At 40.8% G+C, this 15,790-nt stretch overlaps 1 protein-coding gene across 4 annotated transcripts in view; it reads left to right on the forward strand.

The window, feature by feature from the left end:
- The window catches only part of LOC140332899 (opsin-5-like), a 34,478-nt gene extending 27,026 nt beyond the window's left edge, over nt 1-7,452 (forward strand). For all 4 annotated transcript variants that reach the window (XM_072414147.1, XM_072414145.1, XM_072414143.1 and 1 more), the window contains 4 exons: nt 2,736-2,898; nt 3,270-3,397; nt 4,565-4,899; nt 6,812-7,452. In XM_072414147.1, the coding sequence (XP_072270248.1) occupies nt 2,736-2,898; nt 3,270-3,397; nt 4,565-4,899; nt 6,812-7,360 (1,175 nt within the window). In that variant the 3' untranslated portion in view covers nt 7,361-7,452. The remainder of the gene's footprint in view (nt 1-2,735; nt 2,899-3,269; nt 3,398-4,564; nt 4,900-6,811) is intronic.
- The last annotated feature ends 8,338 nt before the right edge of the window (nt 7,453-15,790 follow it).

Genomic DNA, 15,790 nt, shown 5'->3' on the forward strand with positions numbered 1-15,790 from the left:
ATGTATCTTGGGAATCCGTGGAGACCTGTGCTGGGCTGGGAGGTCTCAAAGATTCTCCATCCTTTCTTACAGGTGAAGATGAGGTGGAGGATGATTCATCCTGCATTGTCAGGCGAGTCCAGGATTGCCATGGCAGCATGAGTAGTACTGAGCCTGGGCCAGGGGTCTTTTGAGTGAGAAAAAAAATCAGCAATCTCTCTCCTCTGAGAAGATTGGCTATTGGGCTTTTCTTTGCCCATTATGAGTAGGCAGTGGGCCTATGTAGTTGTAGTGGGATGAAAAAAAGGGGGAAAAAAGGGTGAATGATCTCCCATATCTATGCTTGAGTAATCACCAACATGTAGAAACCTGAGGGGGAGGATACCCCACGCCTCGGAAAGTTAGCTCAGCATAGTGAGCTCCTGAAGCCTTAAGAAAGTGTACTGGTAATTATTATTGTAAAGTAATGTCCATGCCTCAGTACCAGAGTGCAAGTACTGGTGTATGATATTATCTAGAGTTCAGTTAGTATAGTTGTGAAGGCTTTAGTGGTAGTTACCGGATCCAGTAAAGGTGAGTGGCAACCACTTAGAGGCACCTCCGTTCAAGTCTAGAACTGAATTAACTAGCGTTGGTAGACCCCCAGGGGTGAACACTAGGTTCCAATGAGATCCCAAACTGGAATTTACTGCAGTGTGCTGAAATAGTTAGCTGTTCCTATGGTCAGCAGAGTGCAGAGATGTGGATTATGCCACGTGAGGTGTTTCAGTAACGATAATGCTGTAGCATAGAATGGAGAGTAGTGACACTCTATGTATGATGAGTGCAGTGATCATGAACATACAGCCAAAGGTGGAGGAAGGTCCCAATATAAAGGGGAAACTCACAGGAGGAGTATCAATATATAATTAATATCCTAGCTTTAGACTGCAGCTCTTGTGAGTGAAAAAGGAATCCAGGTTTAGTATGGAATCCAGGATTAGTATGGATCCCAGAGGTGGTGGATGAATTCTCCTGATGTTTTAAAGCATGGTCCTCCACTATGTATCTCTTTGCCCGATGGATAAGGCCGTATTGCAGTAGTAGCGAGAGAAAACTTGCACTCCAGAGCAGAAAACAAGGAAGGGCTGAAGTTGAGCAGGTTACCTGGTGGCACCGGGATCTGATAAAAGAGGAATGGGGGCCAGGACCCACCACGAGTATTCAAATCACCGGCGAGAAGCTGCCTGCAGTACTGACTCCTCGCCCGGAAGACTTTTTAATGTTCTTTCTCTGACAATCCAAACATGTAAAACTAGTTGGGTTCATTAACATCCCAACACTTCCAGAACTAAAATGCATGATCAGTTCTAGGGGTCAGAAGCTGATGTGCATGGAGCAGCCTTTCTCATGAACATAGGGGATCCCTTGAAATAACTTTCAGATCTTAAGGAACCCCTGCAATATTTCCTGTATCTGCAGGTCACAGTATATTGGTTGGGTTGTCAGTGGGAAGAATTCCTCTTACATTGCTGGCCAGTGACCCTAACAGATAGCCATTGGTGTTGGTTAAATTGACCTGATAGGCACAAATTGCTCATTGCTTAAGAAACCCCTAGCAACCTCTGGAGGAACATTGGTTGAGAAATGTTCTAAAAGCTTTAGGCTACCTAAATATAAAAATTCTACAAGGTTTGCATATTATTAGGATGTAGCTTCTTGGCTGATCACCCTGAATAGTGAAGTTAGTCCAGTTATTTACTTGATAATAAACCAATGTCCTGCTCACTGCTGTACGGTGGAGTAATCAAGGTACACAGGGCAGATTTTTCTGGCACTTCACCTCTCCTGTGTAGAAGTGTCTTAGCGGTGTGTTCAAGGTGTCAGTCATTGCTATCTGGGCTCATAGAGGAAGACAGCTGGAAAATCCATGACTTCTGACATGTTATAATTTCCGTGCTCTGACCGGCTGACAGATTATATACTTTGATGGAGCTGTCACAAAATAGGCTAAATTACAGGGCAGAGCAAAGTCAGTCTATACAAACACTTAGTATTTAATATCTCAGAATGTTCTGGTGTATTTAGCTGCAAAATAAAGATTATTTTTGGACAAAATGTCAACATTTTGCTGATATGCTTTAGCCAACAGGATAGGTAAAATAAAGGCAACTTTACAATAAAATTAAAATGATAGCACTCTCTGCAGAAAAGAAATACTTCTCCTATCAAAACGCATTCCAATTCACCTGGATTCCCTCTTACCTGAAAAGTCTTTACTAAGATATGAACATGGTAAGACATCGCAAAATGTCCCCAGAATGTTTTCCCGCTGTGCTCAATAGTTACACCTGCCAGTCTATTACTGGACATGGTAATATTGTGAAGGTTAATGGTAAAATGTATTGCAAGCTGCAGGAGTCACAGAAGATTCCAGAAGTATCAGTTTGTCCATAGATATTAGGAGGATGATTGCTTTGCATTAGAAGTTAGGTATTTATTTTCTTAATCGCAGGGAGCTTTGCAAATTCTATTTACAATGAGTCACTTCGGAGATATCTTTGTTAGTTTTGGGGGGCACAATGGACTTCCTTTTACCTATCCCTGGCCTGTTCTTATTCATAAAAAACAGACTCTCAGTAACCTTCATTTTTTAAACCAATAAAAGATTGTATTGATGATTCTGTTCTGTAGTGGAAGAGCAGGGTAGGTATGTGTATGCTTTCGTTTCCACATACATGTTGTGCAGGTGACTATTTGCATTCTTCCCATGGCAGGAATCTTCTCTCTGTCAGGGAACTCCATGCTCCTGCTTGTGGCTTATCGCAGGCGCTCCATGCTGAAGCCAGCCGAGTTCTTTATCGTCAACCTGGCAATCAGTGATCTGTGTATGACAACCACTCTCTTCCCTCTGGCCATCCCCTCACTTTTTGCTCACAGGTAAGTGCCAGTAAAAAAATGAGAAATGCCACCATGGTAACAGTACAATGCAATCAGAATTTTAAAGAGAACCATTGCTTTAATAATACATTTTGTTATTAAACTATCCTCTTCACAGCAGCAGTACCTAGCTTTTATTATTCCCAACATTTCTTTCACCTGCCTGGAGTAAAACACCTTATTCCCCCAAATGTAGACGAGCATTTGACTCATTTCCCATCTCAGGTGGATTGTAAATGGCAAGGCCACCAAATACTGAACCTTTTTACATCAGAATGGTCATCCCACTGTATATAAATAATACAACAAGTTCTATTGTTATGGTGCCCACTCAAAGAACAGTAATTCCACGGAATCTTTTCTCCCTCCAGGTGGCTGTTTGATAAAGTGACCTGTGAATATTACGCCTTTTGTGGGGTTCTCTTCGGGCTTTGCAGTCTGACGAACCTAACAGTGCTGAGCACCGTCTGCTGTATGAAAGTTTGCTATCCAGCATACGGTGAGTTCCAATGTGTTGTCTGGTATGTTCTATTCACACCACATTCTAAAAGTTATAGCTAGGGGGATAATAAAAGTCTGATTTTCATTCTGGAAAAATAATCTTTAACATGACATTTAGTCCTCCCTGTTATAAATCACTCACAGAACCGGTGAATCAGAGAGCTCATTTTACCTTTACAGATGTTTTAATTTAACTGCTGGTTCAGGCCTGTTTAAACAGTGGGCAGAATTGCCAATACCCGGTCTGTATAATCACTGGACAATGGGTATTTCTAGCACAGCAGATTGCCAACCTCAAGGTAATGTCATTCCGTGAGGCGAATGAGTGCTCTACAGGAATGCCTGTATGCAATATAGAATTTCTAGGTAGATTGACATTCCAAGCTAACCAACACTGTTTACAATTATTATAGCATAATGTTATTAGTTTTTAGTGTATTATTACTTGTGTAAAGTAATACATTTTACTTGATATAAGTGTTAATTTTATCCTAACATGCTGCTTGTTTATTCACATTTGTAGAAGTATGGTCAGCGTTCCCTGTGGAGAGTAGAATATGAAGCACTTACAGAGCTCAGTTTCTACTTTTATTGTACTGCTCAGCCTTTCAGATCCAGTAATACTTCAGAGAGATTTGAGAGCTGCCATGGCGCATAGAAGGGTATAGATTGTTGACCTCATATTGTCAGCAGGCCAGGAAAGTTTGAGCTTTCATATCAGTTTGGCATTGAGCTGCAGTTAAGAATGTGATGATTGGAGTCGGAGTCCTTTACACCAAAACATAATAAAGTGATTGTACACAAATCAGCTGACAATGCAGATAATTCTTGTTAAATTGTGATCCTTCTAACAAGATGTGATATAGTTTATATATTTATATATAGTTTATATAGCTTGTATAGAAATACATTGCATAGTCCTATACTCATGATATGTAGGTGTTATATATGTATGGGCTAGGTCTAGTGTAAAATAACATATATACCAATATAAAAACTTTTCAGATCAGATTAGGTCAGTTTGGCATATATTTTCCTTTACTTCTCGGTGAATCTGTTCACCTGTTCACACTAGGCCAAAATAAAATAAAACACAGCTCAGGGTAAACTAATATTTTCTGCTTATTGCTGAACAAGAGACATATCAGATCTGTTTGTTTTGCAGGAAATAAATTTTCTTCTTACCACTCACGAATCCTGCTTCTCTGCGTCTGGGTGTACGCATTTGTGTTTGCCACAGCCCCACTGGCAGATTGGGGAAGTTACGGACCAGAACCCTATGGTACTGCTTGCTGTATAGACTGGAAGGCCCCCAACCGGGAACACCGAGCCTTATCCTATATCGTGTGCTTGTTTGTCTTCTGCTACATCTTGCCCTGCACACTAATCCTCATCTCTTACACTCTCATTCTGCTCACTGTGAAAGGGGCAAGGAAAGCCGTGCAACAGCACCTGTCACCGCAGAACAAAGGGAGCAATGTGCACAGCCTTATAATAAAGGTGAGATTCAATATGGTTCATGCACCTGGAGTGACATTCATTATATACATCTATACACCAAGCTTTACAGATTCTTACCAGGTTCTCCTGCCAAGTTTACAAAATCTATTGTTTTTTTTCACTTTGTTCCAATAGAGCTTTTTTTTTCCATTGCCCTAGGATGTTATACACAGCAGCTTTGTGAATACAGTATAATGGATTCCATATTTCCATCACTTCCTGAGAAACAGAAGCAGAGGGAAACTTATAAACACACTCAAAAAAGAGAATAGATATAGCAAGTTTATGTAAAAATAATAACAAATAGAGGATAGGAGTGTTGTATAATAGGTACATACTGCTGGCATGTACCCCTCAGCTCAATAAATATGTAAACAGCAGAATATTGCTTGTTGCAGCACTCCAAAAGCCTAATATTTGATTTATCAGTATATCATATTTGCATTTCAGTAATATAATAGTGTATGCTGACAGCTTGGGGCTTTGCTCAGCCCTTCAGGCATCCAAACACACAACTGAACTGTGTACTATGTAAGTCTTCAATGTCCAGAAATGACCTCGGTGTTCATTGCAACTGTTTTCAGATAACACTGACACTGAATTATACTCAAGTACACATTTGGAAAACATGACATCTGAATAGTGTGATATAAAAAGCAATCAGAGCTAGATCTTAAAAATAGCAAAGTAAGAACTATACTATACAATTCCTAATGTAAAATGAGGATATAGTGATAAAGTATTTGGTGCTCTGTACTAAAATCTTCCCTGCCCTCCTGCTTGTTTATCCCTGATTTTCAGGTGCCTGAAGGAGAGGGGTGTTCCTGCCCAATGTGACCCCTGTTGGATTACAGCTGCAGTTTTGTGTTGGGGCAGATATAAAACTGAATCATAAACAGTTTGCTATAGACGGAATACACGTGTTTTGCCTGTGGTTCTGTAACACTGTCTGGTTCTGTAATTACTGTCTTAATCCAGTCATACTGGCGCAGTGAGCTAAAACTGGCATCGCTCCCTGTAGTTTACTTGTCTAATTTTGTTCACGCTAGGTAAACCATCACCCGTATCCCCGGCGTATTCTACAAAAATTACATCGAGCAATGTATTTATTTCTGACACATTCTTAGCGGAATAAACTGGACCATTTCATGTCGGTTAATGAAAGCCATGCTGGGGATTTATAATGCTTATTTTTACATTTTGGTCTGAGCCAGAGATCTCATTACATTTTTGGGAAGAATATTACAAATGACGAACTATCATGGTTTAATTTGCTGCAATGAGCAATTACTGTGTCTCATCTTATTTTTTTATGTTGTTCTCTTTCACTTTTAAAGTGCTCGTCCATCCAAAAATGATAGCTAAGATTTGTGTGCCCCCAGCAGTCACCGGAACATTTGGTACTGTGTGCGGGGTTGGTGAGATCGGGGAGAGAATACAGCAGGATTAATCTTAGTAAACTATTGCGGTGGTCCTTTGGGTATGGAGGCCAATGCTTCACCCCAGCTTTCTGCTCCTAAATCTTGCTCCTGCGGTCTGTATGTGTGTTGGATCAGATAGGAATCAATTCCTCCTGTTATAGAAGTTATTTTAGCAGAACACTCATGGATCATTGAGTAAGTTTCCACACTTTTAATGTAGTGGGGCATATAAAATATTATTACTAATGATGTCCCTAAAAGAACATATAGTACTTGGTGAGTTACATCACAGGGAAGAGGAATCTTATGCTTTACACTCCCAGGAGATTTGCTTCTGAATATAGGATTTATCCTATGAATCTTTACAGACTGGAGGTCCACATTTTCTACACATTAATAAAGTGGCCTGTGCTGTCCATTATAATTATTATATGCTGGGTGGCCATGTTTAACACAACCTTAGAAATAATATTTTTTTTGTCTTTTCGCAGCTCAGTGTGGCAGTCTGTATTAGTTTCCTCCTCGCATGGACTCCTTACGCCGTTGTGGCAATGTGGGCAGCTTTTAGTGATGCCGGAAGAGTCCCAGCAATAGCATTTGCCCTTGCAGCCGCCTTTGCCAAGTCTTCTACCCTGTACAACCCCATGGTGTACCTTTTATTGAAGCCAAATTTCCTAAATGTTGTTACCAAAGACTTGTCTGTCTTTCAGGCCTTGTGCACCATGGTCTGTGGCAGCTGCCGAACCCCCGTGAAGCAATCGCCATGCATACAGCCGGATGTCAGGAGCCCCTATGCGGAGAGCCGCTGTTGCGTTGAAGCATTTGATTGCTTCAGTAATTACCCACAATGCTGTAGTCTGGGTAAGATGAACATGGGACACCCAGCAGGCATCACCCTGGTCAAGACTCAACCAGCTACTGTTGTGTCAAGCTCCTCGGTCCATCTTGTTGTACATTCCTCCAGAACTAAATCCACCCTGGAAACTGTGGAGGTCACAGCAGGCTCCCTGCCACCAGACTGTATGAAAGACTTTCTGTGATTTGCTGAAAATGATCATGTCACCATTCTTGGCCTGCCATGATCAGCCCTGTGTATATTAATGTTGAGTTATTAAAACATTTTCTGACTTAATGAGTTGTCTTACTGCATCACAAGACAGAGTGCTGACATTTTCTCCCTTCACCCAGTGATGGAGTGAGACCACCAGGGAATGTCAAAAGTGCAAGAGGGGAGCTGTTCTTTATTTTGTATTACTTGTTCTTGGCACCTGAAGTTGGGTGCAAGGCACAGGGCCCGTACAGTTTTAATGCAGCTATGTTGCATGTGGTGTTTGGTAACAAAACAAAAGAAGAGTGGGGTTTCATTTATTGGATTCAGATTATGCCAACCTTGCATGCACAGCTCAGTGAGGGTAAAACTTTGGATAGCAGATGCGGTAAGAGTAGAACTTCTGTCAGGTTTTTATTTCTGTCTGTGCCCCCCGCTAAGACTAATTCACACTCTTCCATATTCCTCATCAGCAATGTCACCGGTAATGACTGCAAGGGCGAATCCAAATCCAGGTGCCACAAATTCAAGGAAAGAATTAAAATCTTTCACTGGGGATATGTATTGAAAAAAATATTCTCTTCCTGTCCTGTGAAATCTACAGGAAGTGGGAGGAAAATCTAATTAAAATACAAAAATAAAAATAGCAGTTTACCTCTATCTAAATGGAAAATAAAAGTTTTACTTTTATAATACCCTAAACTCCTCATGCCATCAACGGGACCTTACCAAAACTAAGGCAACAAAGTTATTTTGTTTCATGCTGCAGAATACTTATACATATAAAATATGTCATGATGGCCTTGGATAAAATGTTTGTATTATAAATGAAGCAATTCATTAATATAGTGAAATATTTTTTAAGGAAATAATTAGGATTTCATTTAGTTAAGACTTTGGTTATTAAAATCTGAGGTGAAAACTAAAAGCAGTAAGGTAAAAGAAATCACTTGTTGTTCTCAAAATTGTCCACGAGGTGGCAGTGTAGATCAACAAACTGAATTAATAGGAGGGAATATTTAATGTACAGCGCTGCACAATATGTTGGTGCTATATAAATCCTGTTTATTATTATTAATAATAATAATAATAGTAATAATATTATAGCTAAGTGTATTCAATTGTGTCCAAATGTTTCTGTGTGCTGGCTTCTAGTATCCATACCACAGACAAAGACCAATAAAAGGAAAGTTTAAAAGAGAACCAGTCACCACTTTATCCAAGAATATGAGAAAGGATAGCTGTGCAGACTTTACGGCTCGTGTTAAGGTGTCAGGGGTCACCTTCATTTGTGACAGGTATTAATCTACCAACACATGCTGTATCCCAGTATCTGAATGAGCAGTGTCAGGGAACATATTGCTGAAGTTGCAAATATACTTCTAAAGAGTTTTGTTATTTGGTTTGTGAAACGCGATCGCTATGCCTTGCTTGGAAGGAGACCAATATAAATGTTTAATAAATAAGCCTGCACAACTATATTTGTTTCAGGTAGAAAAATATAAATAATTAGAAAATTATTCAAGTTCCAAGGCTTTCAGACATTGACCTGCAGCTATGAGAGATGAAGTAGTCGGCTCTGGGATTTGATCTCAGGTTTATTTTTTCACACAGCGCTCGTATCCTCCAAGCTACTGCCACCTCTCAGGTGTCCTCTTCCTTGTCCTAACATTTCAGATGTTTTCTGAGTGATCTAAATGTAATCCTGGTGATCTAGAAGTAGGAGAAGGAGGATGTTGGTTTGTGTGCACAGCAATAGCTCAATGGGTAAGAGCTGAGGCTAGTACAGTGGAGACCTGGGTTCAATTCCCTGAGCAGGCCTGGTTGAATACTGTGGGCACAAAACCTGAGCTCAGATCCCTGAGCAAGCCTCTCACATGCTTGAAGGCCTGAATAAATCTACTTACCTGGTACTGTCAGGTGTGGTGACAATGATGGCTTCCATCAGCAAGTCTGACTACCTACCTGGTGCTTGGAGGTCTCAGCAGGCCTGGCATGGGTGCCACCTGTGGCTAACAATGGTATTCCCAGCAATGGTGACCTTGTTACAGCAGAAGGGTTGGTGGATCTGTTACAAGCAATGTGTGAAATAGGTGAGTGAGCTTTTTTTTAACAAAGATATGTTAGGAGAAAAATACTAAGTCCAAAAATTAGAAATGGGCTGCCCTGGTAAGGCAGCCCATGTTTATTGTAGTTGTTGCATTGATACCACAGACTATGGACCAAAGGGGAGGGTCCACAATCTATTCTGTTGCCCACATATGTTACAGGCCAGTGGGGGCCTGGGACTGGAGCAGACTGGTGGCTTGTCCATGGCCTCCAAGCTTTCACTCAGGGATCTGAGCTCGAACCGACTGTGCTTCACAAAGTGTCTCAGCAGTCTGCAGATGCTTTGTGAACATGTGCTCGGGCGCTCCAGCACTGAGAACTTGTGGATTACAGTGCTTCTAGAGCTCAGCATGGGGTCTGCAGCACTTCTGTGGTTTGCACTCTGAACCTGCAGTGCTTTTGCCTTTGAAGTCCTCAGCACTTTCATGGTTTGTAATCCATGGGTGATTACAACGCTTTTGGAGGATTGGCACTCGGAGTCTGCAGCACTTCCATGGATTTGAACTTGAGTCTATGGCGCCCTGGTCAACACTCTTATCCACTGAGCTACACACCTCTGCTCCATTGCTGGCGTGTTCGTTCTCCTATTTCAGGAATAACAATTGACTAAAACCTTAAAGCATAAATGAGGAATTGAACCTACAACACCGAATGGGTTATTGAGTAATGGGCTGGCTACTAAACCCCTGAGCCAAGCAGCTAGTGTTCTATGGTATCTCAGCATCGAAATGTATTATATGAACTCCAACTACTAGATCTTACAAATGCAAAGTAATAACACAGGAATCAAACCAGAAACAAGAGGAACTATAAATCTTTGGTCAGCAACTAAACCACCCTACTATGGCGTGTTCTGGTTTAAACAACACAACCCCAATCTAATTTACCAACAAAATCTCTGCAAAAAGAAATTGCTAAAACAAAACAAAAGTGGTTGATTTACGTCATACTCAAATTCCAATACTTTTTCCATTTTTTGAAGGGTATGACCTAAAAAATATAAATTCACCCACCAAGGTTTAGAACTCAATCATAACTGCCCCCAATAACGTGTTTGGGAATTGACTTTGAGCTATAAGAGGAGAAGAACCCAGTTCTGGGATTTGATCTCATAACTGTTCTCTCTTTGTTCAGACATCTTATATTCTGAGCTAACGCCACCTGACAGGTATAGGGGATGCGGATATTTGTAGATCAGAGGTATTCTGTTTAGCCCCCAAACTAGGGACGGCTTCCCATGGAGCCACAAACCTTCTTTTCTTCCAATTTCAGACTAAGAATATTTCAGGATAAATGGACTTTCCTCTGTTTTGATTAGTAAAACTTGTTTTGTCTTGTTCACAAATTCTTATTGGTGTTTTGTATAGTTTGACAGAAAGAATATAAAATTAACCGGACCCTCATTGTCCCTAATATTTTACCCCATAAAGTGTCCAGGTGATGACCCTGGATGATGTGAGGTAAGCCTGCTCCAATATTTCATCTCATGTCAGTTTGGGGGTTTAGCAGCCAGACCCTAATAATGAAAGTTTACCCCGCTACAGCATTCCTCCATCTTGGGGGTTTATCAGCCAGGTTGCTGATACTACAATAACAGCATAATTACAAGAGGGTGAAATTTAAATGAATCAAAGTCAGATGGGTGATTGGACTTTTTTTTATTAGAATTTGCATGTGATGAAGGATTCCTAACACTAAGCAAATTGTGAAATGATGGCTTTGTGTCTGTAAATTTACAAAACCCAGAATAAAAGTTGCTGCATTTTTCAGGAGTAAAAATCACAAAAGAGAAAGCAAGATTTGAACCATCAGCGCAGGATTCAAGCGGAAGCTATATACACCCATCAGATGATTGTCAAGATGAACAATTGGGCAAAACTGTGACATGTACACCGCTCCCCGACATTGGTGGGTTGATGAACTACTGATTAGGAACAACTACTATGCTCATCTCCCTCCTTCTCTCTTTTTTTGGACAGAATGGCCCTGTAAACATTCATCTGGCACTGGAAACATACACAAAAATAGTTTCCAGCAAGATCTATCTGACACCTGTATGGGACTTTATGGGTTTAGAAGCCAGATACCATCCATACCCTAACACCTTGAGCCAGAGGAAAATGTTCTCCTTGAGGGATGAAGACTTTTATATCTTTGTATTACATTTTTCTTTCCTTTCCTAATTCTTTGGCACCAGCTATGGGTAATCTCCGCCTCCAGATACCCCTTAGGATAGCATTTATATAACCCCAACATTCCATAACTTCTATAGCCAGCTGTGATCCTCTACATGTGACAGATTTGCTTCATATAAATCCACGGTAGGTTTTCCTGACAGTAAATCTACAACTGCCAATATAATTAATAGCCATGAAGGACGGAGTCCTACATCAAAAGAGGACCTGTCCCCTACAAAACCTGCGCAATGGTCGAATTCCAGAATAAGGTCCTGATACTACCTGATTTTTATTCAGGATCCAAACCAGTAGAGAAGTTTCAATCTGAAATCATTTGTTTCTGTTAATGATGAAATTCCTTTCATCACAGTGTAATGCGTTCTCTAGAAAAATGTGTACCAGGAAGATTACACAAGTGACCTCAGCCCGAGCGGTAAAATATACGCTGTTCTTATATTTGGACAGTTCGTTGCTTTTACCGTAGCAATTACCTGAGCAGGCGTATGCATTTCAGATGAGTTTCCTCCAGATTGTCTTGACAATGAGATCCATTACAACTAATCATCATTGCACCTGATTGGTTTCTACTGCTTGAATATAGGTCAGGGGAGATATCTTCTACTTGGGGGTACTAGTGGCAGAAGTCTTATATGTATGTCAAGCAGAAACCTATATTTAAGTTAAGGGTGGTGTGTGCAAAGATTGGAACTTCTGTCAAATTTTTACAACTATCCCGGGCCCCGTTCAGAGACTTACCCTTACTTCCTGTCCTGCTAGCAATATATTCAGGGGACAGGAAGTTCGGAGGTGGTTCAGATGCAGATAACTTTGGATCCTCTGAGCACCTCTTGGGCCAACCACTCAGGATGCTACCCAAGTTTGCTCGCAAATTGGTATTGCATATTTTGGTAGCTGCATGGACACTGATCCCTACTAAATGAAAGGCTGCTCTTCCCCCTCTATGAAGGACCTATATAAGAGAATTCAGGAAGTGCGTCTAATGGAGTACCTTACCGCACCACGGATAATACGAAAAAAACGTGGAAGAGCTGGGACCAATATTATGCTCGTTTGTCCAATTTGGTTATTGACCTAGGCTGCAGTCGCACTCCTCCCTTGAACCCTTTCCCCACTCCCTTTTGTTTTTCTTTCTTTTTTTAGTTTGGTTCTCAAGAACTTTGCACTCATTCTACTGTATGTATGTATTTCATAATTTTGGGTATTAATTTTTCTGTATTCATGTACGGTTTATTGTTTATTGTTTGTTATTCTGTTGAAAAATTCTCAATAAAAATACAATCTCAAAAAAAAAGGAGACAGGAAGTAAGGAAAAGTCTGCAATAGGTTGTGTTGCTGCTAAAAAGTTCCCCTCATTTCCTGTCTAATAAAATCTTGTCATTGGTACAGGAAGTGAGGGAATAGATAATAGTTTTAATAAAGAATAAAATCATTTTGGCCGTTTTTTATTTAAATATCCTTTACCCAGACTCTGCAGTGATGACGGTGCTGCCCCCTCATGCAGGGCACCTTGCAGAAATCTCATTGCTTGTATTGCCCACATTTTTAGATGAGTTTTATAATAATAAAAGACTGAAAACAGTGTGCTTTATTTTATAATAATTTTTCATTTGCTTTTAGAACAATAAAGTTCTGATTGTTGTGAAGAACTTTTTCTGATATTCTCAGGTGAGGTAAGAGACCTTTATATCACATTACTGTGCAACCGATTGGTCCAACTGAGGACTTCACAGAGGCGATCAGCTGCCGGGAACTTTATCAATCTGTTATTTGTTCTTCAGAACGGTTCTGATGACATGATTGAGGTTGTGAAGACACAAAGGGTTCCTTCTGACTGCAAATGGTTTGCTTGCATGGGAGTCTTCTACTCATTTTAGGTGGAGTTACCCTTTACAAAACAATTCAGGTGACTGGGACGTCATGGATCCATCAGAAGTCCCTGGGTTATTAGCAGGACAGGAAGATGAGATTTAGGTCATGCTGCAGTTATCTAACCCAAATCTGCTCTGGGTGTCACCAGCCCCTCTGCTATTTCCTGAGGACAATGCGAGAAATCACAGGTGACAACCACACCTAGGTCAGGTGACACAGCGCCACTTTGTATCACAATTACTGAAATATATATATATATATACAGAGAGAGAGAGAGAGAGAGAGAGAGAGAGAGGAGTCATTTCAGATCTTTGTAATAAAACCTTCATTCCACCTTTCAGCTTATTACTCAGCTTTGGACTGTTTTGGCCATTTTAATTATCTGTATCCATTTTCTGCTTGTGTACAAGTGTAAGAACATTGATTGCATATCATTGACCTGAACAGCTTTCCTGATAGTGACCACACTGGAATGTTAACACGGCTGCCTGTAGCCTCCACCAGGGTGTCAGGGTGACAACACGGGAACTCAATTAAGATATAGTTGTCACCGCCTAACAGAGGGTGACAACATTCCTAGACATGTAGGAACCCTGAGTATTTCCTAAGGTTTGGCTGTACATCACGGTGTGTGTTCTGCGCTCAGTGTCTGATCACTCTGCTTACACCTGATGTTAGATCCCGATATAAGGAACGTGTGTTAACAGGTATTATCCAATGAACGAATGGCCTCCGGAGTTTGCGGTTTCTGTGTTCACTATAAATTTATTTCAAAATCTTTTCTTACCCAAGTTGCAAAACTGTAAATTAACAGCAAATCAAAAACAATTTCCATAGAAACATCTGCCCGCACCCTATGGGTTCAATGTAATGAGATACAAAGGTGAAATGAGGATCATAAAGGATTATTGAGAGCGATGTATGAAGAGAGATCCCCTAGGGGTTCTGTAGTCCTTACTTCCTGTCCTAAGGTGACATCGCTGCCCCTCCATAGATACAATACAGTGAGTGTTGTCACCCAAGGACAGGATGTGTGTCACTGGATGAATCACCAGGTTAAAATAAAAGGGAAAAAAGAGAACTAAAGCAGCCACCATACCCGGTAAGATTCAATATTTGGCATTTTTATTGATGAGTTTTCTCACACAGTGAGCAGATTCATCTTCCTTCATTGTACAGGTGAATATTGCTGGTGACCCCATGTGACTGGCTGGTCCAATCACATTGGGTGCAGAAATAAAAGCCCCATAGTGCCACCTTCAATACACCCCTGTACCAGACTGCCCACTGCTCTTACCTTCAGCTGCAGGGAGATGATTTCTGCTGGGAAGTTTTCATTGACAATGGTTCGGACCCTGTTCTCGGTACCATGTCCCGGACTGTCCTCCTGGAATGGATGCCATGCTCCAAGCACGGCAGATAGCGATCAGCCCCCCACATCTACAGAGAGAAAGAGGTCACCCCGGCCAAAATCCTGAAAGGGACAAAGTCTGAATGAATTTTAAAGTCATTGTCACCGCACTCTAACTAATCAGAAACAAGGATCTCCCTTCATATTGTACAGATTATTGTTGACTATGAATGTATTACACACAAGGTTTATTGCTGATCTCTGGGTGATATCAGGGAATATTCCCAGCTTCCAATAACAAGAAAGAACAGACAGCTGCAGACCAATGGAATCCCTGCCAGAGTCTCAGCGACCTCTTGTGGTCACATTGGGTACATCAAGCTGATTTACTAAAGATGTTCAGGCTGTTCACTTGGTAAAGATAATTGTTACACTGCAGAGAATTATTATTAAATAGTATTTATATAGTGCCAGCATACTATGCAGCGCTGTACATTTAATAAGGGTTACAAATGACAAACAGATACTGACACAGGAGGAGGAGAGAACCCTGCCCCGGAGAGCTTACAATCTATAAGAAGAGCTTATAATCTATGAGAAGAGTTTACAATCTATAGGAGCAGTTTATAATCTTTGAGAGGAGCGTACAACTTATGAGAAGAGCTTACAATCTATGAGAGGAGCGTACAATCTATGAGAAGAGTGTACAATCTATGAGAAGAGTTTACAATCTATGAGAAGAGGTTACAATCTATGAGAGGAGTGTACAATCTATGGGAGGAGTGTACAATCTATGAGAGGAGCTTACAATCTATGAGAGGAGCTTACAATCTATGGGAGGAGTGTACAATCTATGAGAAGAGCTTACAATCTATGAGAAGAGCTTACAATCTAT

Source organism: Pyxicephalus adspersus, chromosome 6 (genome assembly GCF_032062135.1).
Source record: "Pyxicephalus adspersus chromosome 6, UCB_Pads_2.0, whole genome shotgun sequence".
NCBI classification, from domain to species: Eukaryota; Metazoa; Chordata; class Amphibia; order Anura; family Pyxicephalidae; genus Pyxicephalus; species Pyxicephalus adspersus.